The 16,104-nt window shown below is 45.1% G+C and overlaps 1 protein-coding gene across 1 annotated transcript in view; it reads left to right on the forward strand.

Annotated features, from left to right (window-relative positions):
- KATNAL2 (katanin catalytic subunit A1 like 2) overlaps positions 1-16,104 on the forward strand; it is a 101,486-nt gene that overhangs the window by 22,845 nt on the left and 62,537 nt on the right. Inside the window, exon 2 of the mRNA XM_062200275.1 lies at positions 12,196-12,266. Coding sequence (XP_062056259.1) covers positions 12,196-12,266 — 71 coding nt within the window. The remainder of the gene's footprint in view (positions 1-12,195; positions 12,267-16,104) is intronic.

The following is a 16,104-nucleotide window of genomic DNA, read 5'->3' on the forward strand; positions in this document are numbered from 1 at the left end:
GCCCAGCTCGGGGAGCGGCTCGGGGCAGCGGCTGGCTGGATGCGGGGCGCTGGGGTCTTGCTGAGTGCCGCTGGGCTGGCCTGCTCCTGGGCCCTCGGGTGGCAGGGCCGCGGGTGCAGGTGGTGCGCTGTGGCTGGCGGCTCCAGCGCTCTGGCTTTGGCCCCTGGCCTTAAATAGCCCTAGGCTCCACCCCCTGCCAGCGCCAGCGGGCCACGCCCTGATTGAGGGATGCCGCCCCGGGCGGGGGTGGGGGTGGGGGGCATCAGGCTGCCCCGCCCACTGCCCGAGGCCCTCCCCGTGCCTGATTGATCCATTGGTGTAGCAGTCGGGACCACGGTGAAGGCCGAGCCTGCACAGGGTCCTGCTCCAGCAGTTCTGTGGTTCCCCCTCGGAGATGCGGCAAGGGGCTCTGGGTGGTCGGGGAAACGCGCGCCAAGTCCCCAAAGAGTGAGAGGCTTAGGGAAGGGAACCTGCCACGAAACTCAACAGCCCAGGCCCCCTGGAGTCGCAGCCTTGGATAGAAGCCAAGGAATCGGGGCCTCCGTCTCCGTGGAGGGGCCTCTGTGGTGTGCCGTGCACCGGATCAGCGCCTGAGGGCACAGGTCGGCCCCGTGGCCAGGTGGTCGCCGCCCAGCCCCGCCCCGCCCCATCCCATCGTGGGAGACAGTGGGCCACAGAGCCATTCTTCTTGAGGGAAGGGATGGTGCTTCTCTTCTCTCAGATGACCTGAACCTTAGTCCTAGAGCCTGAGCCAGACCCCAGCATTCCCCTGCTCCTGTTTGTAAGGGGCTTTAGCCCTCTGCTTTCCACTGGGAGGATGCCATGGGTACCATCCAGGCTCTTCTGCCACCATTCATTGTGGAGTTCTTTTGCAAGTGGTTCTTAGTGTGCTAGCATGTGCTTTGGTAACATAAAGACTAATTTACAACTCCTTAAGTTGTTTCAGTGCTTTAATAACTGGTCGTGTATGTGTACTGTGTTTTTTGTGCTGTACAGCCTGCTCTGAAATTCGAAATATATCTTGCAAATTCTATTTCTTTTTTCTTTCCTTCTTTTTTTTTTTTTTTTTTTTTTTTGGCGTCCCTGGGTGGACGCGAAGCAAATTCTATTTCTTATTTAAAATCAGCGCCCCTTTGTATCTGGCACTTGTCCCTATGTTGAAGACAGTTAACAAATTTTGACCCCTCTTTAATATGATAAATATTCTTCCTGGATATGTAGTCACTGTTTTTTGATACTTCTAGCGTTTTTTCAGGTTGTGCAGCGTTTGAAATTCAAGAAGTTTTGTGGGAGAATCCATAGAGAATCAGGCAACAAACAAAACAACAAATTAGAACCCACGGGTATATATGTATATTTTCAGGGTTTTAAGTGAATATTAGATGCAGGGACTGTAAAATAGAACTATAATAAAAACATTTGAAAGAAGAGATGTGTCCTTTTTAACTGTTTGTTTTTGAGATGGAAAGCTTAATGCAAAATTCAGATCTTATTACAGAAATTGAAACGAGCGCATGCAAATTAATCTCCATTGCACCCGTAAAAAGGAAATTAAAAGCACTAATGTTGCATGTGGTGTATATACAGTGACATTTCCTAAGTATCTTCTGGGCCTAAAACTGGGAATGATATTCAATGCTTCCTTTTCCTCAGGCTACAGTATCATAGGATTCAATTTTGAATCTGATAATGGAAGCATTCTTGTGGCACAATAGCCCACCAAGGAAATGAAGGAAGAAGAAAACAGCCCGATTATTGAAACAGGCAAATGAGACCCCTTGGATAGATGTTCACTTCGGAGCCTCCTTTCTTTGGTAGACAGAAATTAATTGAGCATCTTATTGTGTCCATTGTAGGGGCACGGGTTTTCTTACAGTTGAAATTGACCATTTGTGAGTGTCTCATTCATGGTTTTTTAATTCAGAAATCATTTTCAATGCTAATTTGAATGACATGGGCAGAAAGATGTTGTATATCTGGTGAACTTTACTCCTTTAATTAACAAGTTTTTAAGACCACATTCTGTGTTTCCGGTATCTTTATCCCATCTCACATATTTTTCACTTATGTGTTTGAGTAGTAGCTTCTTATCTCTATCTCTTTTCTACTCTCACTAAATTCTACATTTCCACCAAACTTGTCTCAAATTAAAAGGGACACTATTGTTCCAAGGGCTGGTGACCCCAAGTGCTAGCAGCCTCACGACTAGTGTGGTAGAAAACCAGTTTCGAAGTGGTCTGATCACCAAACAGAATTCTAACGGACTGAACCATCCTTTAATCTCATCTGTCATAGAGATAAGTGCTCTTTGGCAAACTTTGTGATTCTACTCACGAAGGCCATGGACAGACTTTTGATTGGAGTGGGAACAGCTATCCTTCTCCAGGAATGTTCTCAAAACTCTGCACAAGCCTCTTTGTTAGGCTGCTTATATTTTTGAAGAATACAGTCAACATTGCTCGAATTTATTTAGCATCCAAAGGTCCTTCCACCCCCCACACTGGAGTCCCATATGGGAGCATCTGCTTTTGTCCCAGCTATTCTGCTTCCAAGCTAGCTGTCTGTTAATGCGCCTTGGAAAGCAGCCGAAGATGGCCCCTGTACCTTGCCCCTGCCATCCACGTTGAAGACCTGGCTGGAACTCCTTTGAGTTTTGCTATGGTTTGGATACAGGTTTGGGTTTCCTATAAAGGTGGTTGTGTTAAATCGTTTATCTCCAAAGTCTTAAAGGAATGGATTAAGTGTTGTTAACCTATTCTAATTAAGGGTGGGGTGGTTGAGAATGGATTAAGTTGGTAGGGTGGGGCTTCTATAATGAATCCCATGATGGTTTTATAAGGAGAGACCATAGACATAGAGGACAAATATTTGCTCTCGCTCTTGCTGTCTCTCTCTCTTCCATGGTTTTGACCCATGTGATTATGAGACACTGCAATTAGATCCTCTAACTATGGAGAGATATGGAAATCATTAGAAATGGGGAAAGTCAGTGTCAAGTGTAGTCTCTTTTAAAATGTAGATAGTTTCTAAAGCCCTTAAGGTGCATTCCAATCCTTGTTTTTTCAAAGAGCTTTCATGCATGTGGGCTGGGTTAGGTTTATTTTCTGCAGTTTTGTGACTATTCAGCAATTAACATGCAGAATCTCCTATGATATACACTACTCTTGGTGCAGCAGGATGGTTAATTTATGGAAGGAAATCTAGCTGATAATTGCTTCCAAATGGTCACTAATACAGTGAGATATTAGACCTGAGAAATTTTGAGAGATATCATTTGTTACTATGTCAGGTCAGCTAATGAAGATTGGCAGTAACCACACTAATATGTTTTTGGCTAATGTGGCACACAGTTTTTGGCAAATTAAAATAGTGACTTCTCTCTGATCTGGAGTGAATGTGGAAGGGTGGGAGTGGAGAATGAAGAGAGGGAGTTGTTGAAGGAGATTGAAGAGTTGGCCCAGGGGTCAGGGTTCTGTTCCCAGATATTTGCAGGCTTTAGAGCAGATCCCTTAGCTCTTTGGATCCTGAAGGTCCTGAGACACAGGCTCTCCAGGCAGCTTCTTGACATCTATAATTCTGAACCTAAACCCCAAGCAAGAGCTTCAGAATTTGTATATTTATTATATTTATTTTCTTTTTTATTTAAAAACTATTTATCTGAAAGACAGAATAATGGAGAGGGAGGAGAGGGGAGAGGGCGAGTGAGGGGGAGAGGAGAGATATTGAGACCTTCCATCTGCTGGTTCACTCCCCAAATGACCCCAAAGGCCAGGGAAGGGTCAGTCTGAAGACAGGAGACTGGAACTTCATGAAGATTTCCAGCATGGGTGACAGCAGCCCAAGCACTTGGGTCATCCTCCACTGCATTCCCAGGAGCATTAGTAGAGAGCTGGATTGAAGGTAGAGTAACCAGGATTCAAACTGGGCTCATATATGGGATACCGTTGTCGCAGCTGGTAGCCTAACCTGCTATGCCACAAAGCCAACCTGAGAATTCATACATTTAGGAACATGGCCCATGCCTGTTTAATATTTATATTTTGCAAATTTGGTTTGGACTGAATTCTATGATGAGTGTCATCTTGGCTATGAGAAAGTAACTTTGGGACTACCTAAATTCCATGAAGTGCTTCCCCTCGTAATACACTAGATGGCACTGTAAGTGAGGCAAATCAAATTTAAAATTAAAAAAAATAAATAGAAGGAGGGAAAGACTACTAGTCAGTGCTAGTTTTGGCAAATTGGAAAATATTCCATTGTCACCAAGGGTTGTTTTGTCAATATCTTCAGAATGATGAGTGAAAATGGCCAGTGATGAATATCTTAATACCAGTTTGGATATTTGCTTTCAAACTTTGTTTTACAGTGGCCAGCTATAAACTTAAACTAGGATTTGGTACACAAACACCCACCCATGGCACATTCATATACACACAGGTAAATGCACAAAAGTTTCCTGAAGCAATAGAGTCTTCCTACCTGTTATGTATTCTGTGATAATTGCAGTTCACCAAACTATGCTGCTTGTAACCAATTAAACTTGGATCAGCATTGTGGTGTAGTGGGTAAAGCCACCTTCCCAGGATAATGGCATCCCATATGGGTGCTGGTTCAAGTCCTGGCTGCTCCTCTTCCCGTCCAGCTTCTTGCTAATGGTCTGTGAAAGTTGATGCAGATGTTCAGGCCCCTGGGCTTCTGCCACCCATGAGGGAGACATGGATGGAGCTCCTGGCTCCAGGTATTGACCTGGCCCAGCCCTGGCCAAAGCAAGCCATCTAGGAAGTGAACCAACAAATGGAAGATCTCTCTCTCTCTGTCTTTCCTTCTGCCTTCCTCTCTCTCTGTAACTATGAATTTCAATAAATAAATAAGTCTTAAAAAGGGGGGAGTTGTTGAATGAACCTGTCAAGAAGTATCAATAAGCATATTTTCTAATTTGTCCATTAAATCTCAATAAAGCTTGGGCAGAGGGAGGATTGAACAAAAAAGGAAATTGAGTAATCATCTGGCTGGGAAAAATGAAAATAATTAGTTTCTAATTAGCATTTGGCACTACGTCAAGTGTGGTGGGTGACTTGAAATATGTATTTAATGGTATTTGTTTTCTGGGAAGGAGAAGAATTACTTAGAGAAATATGAGAGAGCAATTCAATAAAATGCTGTGAAATTGTGCCCAAAGACCAGAAAAGCATGGAAGCAGGTCATTTAAGTGATTTTTTGAAAATATTTATTTATTTATTTGAAAGTCAGAGTTACACACAGAGAGAAGCAGAGAGTTAGAGAGAGAAGTCTTCCATCCGTTGGTTCACTCCCCAAATGGCCACAACGGCCGAAGCTGCGCCAATCCGGAGCCAGGAGCCAGGAGCTTCTTCTGGGTCTCCCACACGGGTGCAGGGGCCCAAGGGCTTGGGCCATCTTCTTACTGCTTTCCCAGGCCATAGCAGAGAGCTTGATTGGAAGTGGAGCAGCCAGGACTCGAACCAGTGCCCATAGGGGATGCCAGCGCTTTAGGCCAGGGTGTTAACCCTCTGTGCCACAGCGCCAGCCCCTTAAGTGATTTTTTTATGGAATATCTAAGCCTTTACTTTGATATGAACTTTCACTAGGAAAATTACATTTGGACAAAATGTAATTTGGACAAAACATATCAGATAAACGTAATCACAAAAATAAGTAAGTACATATTCCATATTGGAGGTAGAGCAGCTGGGACTTCACGACTCACATGGGATTCTGGCATTGCGGCTTAACCCGCTGCAGCACAATGCCACCTCCAACTTGATTCTTCATATTTGTAATTTGGGATTTGTTAACCCTCCCTGACGAAAAGAGTCTCCCAGAGCACAGGTAGGGATGTGCCCCATGGTAGTACAATGGCCCTTACACACTTTTAATGATCTCTTTCCTGTTATCAGTTCAGTCGTTGAGGATGAACTGGAATTCTAGAAGTAGTCAAATCTGTTACAAAATTTGTGCTGGGAAATTGGAAGAAGGATACTGTTATTATTTTTTTAAATCATAGTTTGGGTGTTCCTCAGAGATCCTTGTGTTGTGGGCTTGTTCCGCTGAGTCTTAGGTTAATGGATTAAGGATAGACTTGATCCAGGTGTGGTGTTTGAAGATGGGGCCCTGGGGAAGTGATTGGATTTGTTTACATTGTGAGGGTGGAGCACAGGATGGAATCACAGTGCTTTTTTATAAGGGGGAAGGGCGTGCTCCCTGTCTCCCTATCTTCCTTCTTCACCGTGTGATCCTTCCTCTGCACACATACCGTCCCCCCATCAGAGGACTGTGAAACTCCAAAACTGGGATCCAAAAAATCCCTTGTTATTTCATAAGCAGCTTCTCTTAGATATTTTAAAGTAGTAAAAATTTGGGGCCGGTGCCGTGGCTCATTAGATTAATCCTCCACCTGCGGTGCCAGCATCCCATATGGGTGCCGGGTTCTAGTCCCGGTTGCTCCTCTTCCAGTCCAGCTCTCTGCTGTGGCCTGGGAGGGCAGTGGAGGATGGTCCAGGTGCTTGGGCCCCTGAACCTGCGTGGGAGACCAGGAGGAAGCACCTGGCTCCTGGCTTCGGATTGGCACAGCGCAATGCTGGCCATAGCAGCCATTTGGGGAGTAAACCAACGGAAGGAAGACCTTTCTCTCTGTCTCTCTCTCTCTCTCACTGTCTATAACTCTACCTGTTAAATTAAAAAAAAAAAAGTAGTAACAATTTGATCAATACACCTTTAAGTAACAGGACTGGGGCTGGTGTTGTGGGGCACTAAGTTAAGCCACTGCCTAAAATGCAGGTATCCTATATTGGAACTCTGATTTGAGGACTGTCTGCTCGGCTTCCAAGCCAGCTTCCTGCTAATGAGCCTGGGAAGGCAGCAGAGGGTGGGTCCCTGCCACTCATGTGGGAGACCTGGATGGAATTCTTGGTTCCTGGTTTTGATCTGGCCCAGCCCTGTCCATTGTGGCCATTTGGGGAATGAACCAGCAGCTAAAAGATTCCCCCTACCCCTCACCTGCCTTTAAAATAAATAAAATAAATGTTTAAAAAAAAGACTGGGGCCAGTGCTGTGGTGTAGTGGGTGAAGCTGCCACCTACAATTACAGCATCACATATGGGTGCCAGTTCAAGTTCCAGCTGCTCCACTTCCAATCCAGCTCTTGCTATGGCCTGAGAAAGCAGTAGACTATAGTCCAAGTCCTTGGGTCCCTGCACCTGTGTGGAAGACCTGAAAGAAGCTCCTAGTTCCTGGTTTCAGACAGGCACAGTTCCGGCCATTGCAGCCATCTGGGAAGTGTACCAGCAAATGGAAGGACCCCCCCACACACACACACTCTGCTTCTCTGTAACTCTGCCTTTCAAATAAATAAATAAATCTTTAAAAAAAAAAAGGAAAGAAAAAATCTAGGTTTTTCAACCCACTCCACATTAAATCTTTGGTGGAAGATCTAAAGAGGGTGACCAAAGTGTTTTCCTTTTTCTTTTGCCTTTATGCATTGTCCCAATTTTTTATACTGGTCACACATTATTTTTGTAAACATAGGCTGAGGGAAGACTGTGTTCATTAATCTACATTGCAGACAATTTTAAAATAGACCTTTGAGAAGTGTTTTGAGCAATGGAATAAGAACATTACCTGCCTGGGGACTACTTTGAAGGGGTAAACATCCACTTAAATATAGAGTAAGCCTTCCGTTTCCATAGATTCTGCATCTGCAGAAGATCTTGTATCTTCAGATAAAAATATGCAGAAAAAACCTTCATCTAGACTGTGTGTATAGATTTTTCCCTTCATTGTTCCATAAACAACCCAGAACACCTCTGTATGGTAGCATTTACACTGCATTAGGTATTATGATAATCTAGAGATGGTTTAGCATGAACATGAGGATTGTGTAGATTATATGCAGGTACTACACCGTTTAGTATATACGGGACTTGGCATCTGTGAATTTTGGTATCTGAGGGGTCACCAAGGATGCTAAGGGAGGATGCTATTAGACCTGACATATTTGTTTAAGAGTCAGTCATTGCTTTTAAAAACTAGACTTTAGGGAACTTTCCTGCTCATAGCCAAATTGAGGAGGAGAATAGAGACTCCACACGTACCTCTGCCCTGACGCAGGCGCACTTTCTCCCACTGGCGACATCCCGCGCTAGAGCGGTACATTGGTTAAATCAATGAAGCTACACTGACACAGCATTATCACCCAAAGTCCATTTTACATTAGGGTTACTCTTGGCATTGCATACGCGGCGAAATTGCTTAATGGCATGTGTATTCGTCATTACAATATCATGTAGAATACTTTCATTGCCCGAAAATTCTAGCAGTCTGCCTATTCATCCCTCCCTCCCTCCCTCCCTCCCCCACAGCCTGGGCAACCCTTGCTCCTTCACTTGTCTCAAGAGTTTGGCCTTTTGCAGAGTGTCTTAGAGTTGGAATCCTACTGTGGGTAGCCTTTTCTGATTGGCTTCTGTCACTTAGTAAAATGCACCTAAATTTCCTACATGCTTTTTTATGTCCTGATAGCTGGGTGCTATCAGGAGTAATATTCCATGGTCAGAATCAGATACCACATTTACTTGTCCATTCCAACGACATGTTGTTTCTTCCAAGCTTTGGAAATTACTAATAAAATGAATAGTGCTGGTTTTTGTGGACATAAATTCATTTGGGTAAATTGGCTGCATCAAAAAGTAAGAATATATTTAGTGTTGCAAGAAACTTCCAAACCGTTTGTCCAAAGTGGCTTACATTCCCACCAGCAGTGAATGAGAGTTTATCTTGCTCGACATCTTAGCCACAATTTGGTTTTGTCCATGTTTTGGATTTTCACTATTCCAATATGTATGTAGTGGTATTTCATTGTTGTCTTAATTTGCCATTCCTTAATTTCATTTGCTTATTTTCAATTTGTATATCATCTTTTGTGAAGTGTGAGTTGAAGTTATTTGCCTTTTTAAACTTTTTTTAATTGTTAAATTTTAAGAGTTCTGTATATTTTGAATAGCAGTCTTTTATTAGATTTGACTTTTAAAATATTTTTTCCCAGTCTGAATCATTACTGTTTGTGTGATCTGTGCCATAAAATCAAGGGTTGTAATATTCCTTTCATCTGTTTTTCTTCTGTACTTTTGAGAACCCTAACATTTATTTTAGACTGAATTCAGAGCAGAAACTACCTTTTTTGTTTTAAAATGTTTATTTATTTAATTTATTTATTTATTTATTTATTTTTATTTTTGACAGGCAGAGTGGACAGTGAGAGAGAGACAGAGAGAAAGGTCTTCCTTTTTGCCATTGGTTCACCCTCCAATGGTTCGCTGATCCGAAGCCAGGAGCCAGGTGCTTCTCCTGGTCTCCCATGGGGTGCAGGGCCCAAGCACTTGGGCCATCCTCCACTGCACTCCCTGGCCACAGCAGAGAGCTGGCCTGGAAGAGGGACAACCGGGACAGGATCGGTGCCCCGACCGGGACTAGAACCCAGTGTGCCGGCGCCGCAAGGTGGAGGATTAGCCTAGTGAGCCGCGGTGCCGGCTTATTTATTTATTTGAAAGGCAGAGTTACAGAGGCAGGGAGAGAGGGAGGGAGAGAGAGAGAGAGGTCTTCCATCCTCTGGTTCACTCCTCAAATGGCCTCAATGGCTGGAGCTGAGATGATCCAAAGCCAGGAGTCAGGAGCTTCACCAGGGTCTCCCACTTGGGTTGCAGGGGCCCAAACACTTGGTTCACCTTCTGGTGCTTTTCCTGGGCCATTAGCAGGAAGCTGGATGGGAAGTGGAGCAGCCAGGACTCCAACCAGTGCCCATATGAGATGCCATATGGCATACTGCCTATGCCAGAACACCAGCTCCTATAATTTTGTCTTTTAACAGGAGAAAAAAAACACATCTGAAGCAAAGAATCAGGAATAGGAATGGCAATATTATACCCATTTAAATTACCAAATTTAAAATAGAATAAAGACTCTCTTTGGCATGTAAATTCTTCGTAACACTTATTTCTCATGAATCTTTACTCAAGAGAACATATGCTAGTAAAACAAGTTCCCAGAGGATCTGATACAGAAAGGTGTCGGCACATCTGACAGGTGTAAGAGTCAGCTGTCCATCGTGGAGCAGAGGGGCGGTGGCTCCAGGAAGGCCCCCTGGAGCACAAAGGTGTCACGAGCAACTTCTCTGATGTGCTTCGTGGTATGGAAAGTGGTTTGACATGTACCAGGGTCATAACTAGCAATAGTAACCTGAGGAAAGGAGCTAAGTATTCATGCCAAGAAAAATAAGATTGTACAGAGTGGAAAAGTAACCACTGGAGATTTTGTTTCTGCAGTGAGCAATATTTGATGGGCCTAATAACATATAATCACTGAATACTGATCTGACGTAAAGGAAGGATAGGGAGAGAAGAGTGTGAGTCAGTTTAATTCTCCGCCACCTGGGTGCATGTGAATGTTTACATCCCTACATCATGAAACTGGGATCTGTAATTTAGAAACCTGGAAGGAAATATCTGAATAAACAGGCACAATAATTGAGGTTGGCACCTCTAGGGAGTGAGACTGAGGCATGGGGTAGTGAAATGGAGTAGGTAACTATTGTGTTTCTTCTCAATGTTATTTTCAGTCTCAAAAAGGACTTTTTAAAAAAATAGTGACATGTTTTCTGACCTGGTGGTTATTTATTTATATTTTCATCTACTTGAAAGGCAGTGTGACAGAGGGAGGGAGAGAGAGAGAGAGAGAGAGAGAGAGAGAGAGAGAGAGAGAGGAGCTTCCATCTGCTGGTTCACTCCCCAAATAATCACAGCTGGGCCAAGCTGAAGCAGCCCAGAAGTCCATGCTGGTCTCCCGTGTGGTTGGCAGGGGCCCAAGCACTTGAACCATCATTCACTGCTTCTCAGGATGAAGTAACAGGAAGCTGGGTTGGAAGCAGAGTAGCAGGGTAACAGTCCTTGGGCCCCTGCACCCACGTGGGTGATCTGGGAGAAGCTCCTGGCTCCTGGCTTCGGACAGGTGCAGCTCTGGCCGTTACGGCCATCTGGGGAGTGAACCAGTGGATGGAAGACCTCTCTCTTTCTCTCTCTCCCTCTCTCTCTCTCTCTCTCTCTCCATTTGCCTCTATGTAACTCTGCCTTTCAAATACATAAATAAATCTTTTTTTTTTTAAAGAAAACTATGCATTGGCTTCAAAATTTTTTGCACCAAAATAAACTTACTTTTTAATTCTATTTTCCACAAACTTTTGGAAGCAGCCCCATCCATTTCAGGGGAAGTTGAGATCCCAGCCCACTAAATGTAGCACATTAACACTGGGAATAAAGGTACACATTGATCCAGTTTGAGTACAGGTCTTATTATGGCAAAATTTTCCTTTTAAGACCTCTTTATCCTCAGTGCTGGTCTGAGTGCCTGACTGTGGGTGGTTTATTGGCGCTCATCTCTGATTTTGTGCAGGGGCTGGGTGCAACTCAGCATGAATTAAAGACAGGAGAGCAAGTAAGTGCCTGTGCGGCCACAGCTGGTCTCTGGCTCGTGAGTTTATTTATTTATTTATTTATTTGAAAGGTAGAGTTACAGACAGTGAGAGAGAAAAAAAGGTCTTCCTTCCATTGGTTCACTCCCCAAATGGCTGCTATGGCTGGCGCACTGCGCTGATCTGAAGCCAGGAGCCAGGTGCTTCTCCTGGTCTCCCATGCGGGTGCAGGGCCCAAGGACTTGGGCCATCCTCCACTGCCTTCCCAGGCCACAGCAGAGAGCTGGACTGGAAGAGGAGCAACCGGGACAGAATCTGGCGCCCTGACCAGGACTAGAACCCGGTACTCGTATGGGATGCTAGCGCCGCAGGCGGAGGATTAGCCAAGTGAGCCACGGCACCAGGCCCTGTGAGTTTATTTTTGTAATCACTCTCCTTAACCTGGTCCAGACACCGCAGTATGACTATTTGTTGCTTCACGCTTCTGAAGAAGAAAAGCCCAAGGAATTTGGTGGTAAGAAGTCCAATAAAAAAGCGTGATCTTGATTCAAATCGTTATCCCTTAAATTTACTGTGGTGAAGGCAGCTTTAAGAAGAAAATAACAATGGAAAACAGCTTCATGTACACTCAGAGACTCCCAACTGCCTGCCCAGAGTTCACTGTTCTAAAAGCCTGGTGCTGTTTCTGCTTGTCCCAATTAAAGTTTTCTTTCTGTTCACAGTGCGAGATGAGGATGGAAGCACGCCGCAAAAACCTTCTCATCTTGATTTTGCATTATTTAACACAAGAAGGGTATGTTCCGCGAAGTTCTTCCCAGAGGCGATTCCTCTTTCTCCGCTCTCCACTTTTCCACACATATCCTTTCAAGAACAATGAATAAATTTCAATTTTTGGAGCAATTTTACATTTACAAAAAATTGAGCAGAATGTAGAGAATTTCCACTTAGTACAGTTTTCCTTATTCTTTTTTAAAAAAGATTTATTTATTTATTTGAAAGGCAGAGTTACAGAGAGGCAGAGGCGGAGAGAGAGAGAGAGAGAGAGAGAGAGAGAGAGAGAGAGAGAGAGTCTTCCATCTGCTGGCTCACTCCCCAGATGGCCGCAATGGCCAGAGCTATGCCCATCTGAAGTGAGGAGCTTCTTCCAGGTCGCCCATACAGGTGCAGGGGCAAGGACTTGGGCCATCTTCTATTGCTTTCCCAGGCTATAGCAGAGAGTGAGATCAGAAGTGGAGCAGCCGGGACTCGAACCAGCACCCATATGGGATACCGGCACTACAGGAGATAGCTTTACCTGCTACACCACAGCGCTGGCCCTCCTACTCTCCACCCCCCACCCCATTCTTAACATCTTGCACTCTTGCAGTCATTTGTGGTAATTGATCAGCCAATACTGGAGCCGGTGCTGTGACATAGCTGGTAAAGCCACCACCTGCAGCGCGGGTATCCCATATGGGTGCTGGTTCAAATCCCGGCTGTTTCACTTCTGATCCAGCTCTTTGCTATGGCCTGGGAAAGCAGTAGAAGATGGCTCAAGTCCTTGGGCTCCTGCACCATGTGGGAGACCTGGAAGAAGCTGCAGGCTCCTGGCTTCAGACTGGTGCAGCTTCGGCCATTGCAGCCAGTTGGGGAGTGAACCAGCAGATGGAAGATCTCTCTCTCTCTCTCTGTCTCTCCTTCTCTCTGTGTAACTCTGAGTTTCAAATAAATAAATAAATCTTAAAAAAATTGATGAGCCAATATTGATACATTATTATCAACAAAAGTCTAGTTGACGTTAGATTCACTCTTTTGTACAGTTCTGTGAATTTTGTTTAAAGACATTGTGGCAGGGGTGGGGTGGAGGGTGGCAGGCTGGGGAAGAGGCAGAGAGAGAGAAACAGACAGAGAGGGCTCCCATCTGCAATGGCTGGAGCTGGGCCAACCCAAAACTGGAGCCAGGAACCCAATCCGGGTCTCCCATCTGGAGCCAAGCATGGCTGCCTCCCAGGGGCCCCATCAGTGGAGAGCCGCAGTCAGGAGCCAGAGCTGGGAACTGACTCAGGCACTTGGATGTAGCACTTGAGAGTCCCAGTCAGTGTCTTAACCACCAGGCCAGATGCCTATCACAGCTCTGTGAGTGTGACAGATGCGTGATGACGTATGTACACCATTGTAGTGTCACACAGAACAGCTGTGTGCTCCCCAAAACCCTCCGGGGGCCACTCTTTGGTCCCCTCATTTATCTAAATGCTTTGCACATCATACCCTGGAAAACTTGAACAGACCTACCCAGTGCATAAAATACTTTCCCTGGTGCCTTCAGGCTTGAAGATAGCATGGAAATGAGATTTCCTAGAGACCCACTGCGGCCACACTAAGATAATTCTCTTCTCAGTGTTCCTACCTTCAAAACATTGGTCTTTCTTGGGAGGCAATTTAGCCTATTAAGATGCTCACATCTCGTATCGGAGTGCCTGGGTTTGATTCTAGGCAAAGGTGTAACTAGGTTTGAATAATGAATCTAGAGAATTTCCTCTTGGGGAAGAAAATGACTAAGTTTAAATGCCGTGCTAGCATTGTGGCTATTTTTAGTAGCCTTGATTCTGAGCTTTGTGGCTGAAAGTTTGACTACTCCCAGTTCTGCTTCCTGACTTCATCTACCCACCAGCGCAGACTCTCGGAGTTAGGAGTGATGGTTCGGGGCCAGCGCTATGGCGTAGCAGGTAAAGTCGCCACCAGCTGTGCCAGCATCCCATGTGGGCACCAGTTCAAGTCCCGGCTGCTCTCTGCTATGGCCTGGGAAAGCAGTGGAAGGTGGCCTAAGTCCTTGGACCCCTGCACTCATGTGGGAGACCTGGAAGAATCTCCTGGCTCCTGGCTTTGGTGGATTGGTGTAGATCCAGCCATTGCAGCCATCTGGGGAGTGAACCAGTGGATGGAAGACCTCTCTCTCCCTTTCTCTCTCTCTCTCTCTCTCTCTCTCTCTCTCTCTGTCTCTCTCTGTGTGTGTGTGTGTGTGCCTCTGCCTCTCTGTAACTCTGCCTTTCAAATAAATAAAAGAAATCTTTAAAAAAAAAAAAAAGAAGTGATGGCTCCTCCCACCCAGGTGAGAGACCTAGATTGCAATCCTCAGCCCGGCTTCAGCCCTGCCCAGCACTGGCCGTTGCAGGCATTTGGAAGGGAACCAGTGGACAGAAGCTTTTTCTGTCTGCTGTCTCTCTGTGCCTTTCAAAAAAATTCTAAAATTGGCACTTCTCATATCTATCACCTTAATATCAGAATTTTGGGAATGACTTTTTTCCCATGGTAACATCATTAACATAAAACATTCCCACACTTCACTTACAAAACACATGATTTTATAGCATGCCTCTCTTTTTGGTGTTGAGGGATTTGCATTTTATAGAGAGAATGGTTCATTCTTCCCACAATGCCAGCTGATGTGGTTCATGGGCAGGCCATCAGTTGATGCCCAATCGCTAACTCTCTGTAGCCACTCATCGCAGTAGGAATGGAAGCAAGAACCAGCATGGAGCAGGGCAGACTTTGGTCCTCTCTCTGCTCTGTTTCCCCACCTGCAGTAGGAAGGTGTCCTTGCGTTGACATGTCAGGCAGTCTGCTTGTGGGCAGTGGGTTGCTCTGCACTATCCACCGGCCACTAAGGCAAGGAACCCCCAGGCAGCATGCGAGCAGGTGCTGAGTGTCTACTCCTAGGCAGAGCTGCGAGGTTTGTTGTAGGAAGAAGGGCTTCCCCAGATAGGCAGATAGACTTAGAAGCCAGACTGTTCTCTTTTAAGTACCCACTCTACTCTTTGCTAACCTGTGACCTTGGACACGTTACTTGTTCTCTTTGTGATTCAATTCCCTTATCTATAAAGTAGGGTGATGGAGGATAGCTAAGTACTGAGTAGATACTGTTATTCTGAGGATTACATATGTGACCCGCTTAGAATAGTGCCTGACGGAGCAGTGATTAACGGGCCACTTGGGATGCCTGTGTTCAAGTCTCAGCTGCACTTCTGAGTCCAGCTTCCTGATAAGGTGCACTCAAATACTTGGGTCCTTGCCACCCACCTGGGATACTGGAATTGTGTTCCAGGCTCCTGACTGGAACAGCCCTGGGTGTTGCAAGCATTTTGGGAGTGAACCCATAGAAGGAAGATTTCAATGTCTATCTCTCACTGTTTCTCACTCCCTGTCAAATATAAATAAATAGGTAAAGATTTTTAAGGAATATTGCCTGACATCAAGTAAGCTTATAAGATTCAGTTCTATTCGTGTACCACCCAATCTGGCTCAGCAAAGGACGTAAAGATCTGGAATGTGAGGCTGGCCCATTTTATTTCATCCTGTGATCATGTAAAACTACCTCCAGGCAGTTTTCTGAGTTTTTGGAACAAACGTTTTGCACAATGTTAACAGGTGCTACTTGAGGAGTTTTGTGGTCAGATCAGCTTGGCAAACATTAGGCAAACTGCGGTAAGCAGGATACCTTATTTCAGGACCTTTCAGACCAACTAATTTGCTTCTGCAGCATGAGAAGCTGTGCTAAAGTCACAGTATCCGGGTTTTGCAAGCTAATTTGGCCAAGGAACGCCTTTTTTTCTGACTGGTTTTCCATGGGATGATTTTTGACTGATGCCTTCATA

The sequence above is a fragment of the Lepus europaeus genome, chromosome 9 (assembly GCF_033115175.1).
Source record: "Lepus europaeus isolate LE1 chromosome 9, mLepTim1.pri, whole genome shotgun sequence".
NCBI classification, from domain to species: Eukaryota; Metazoa; Chordata; class Mammalia; order Lagomorpha; family Leporidae; genus Lepus; species Lepus europaeus.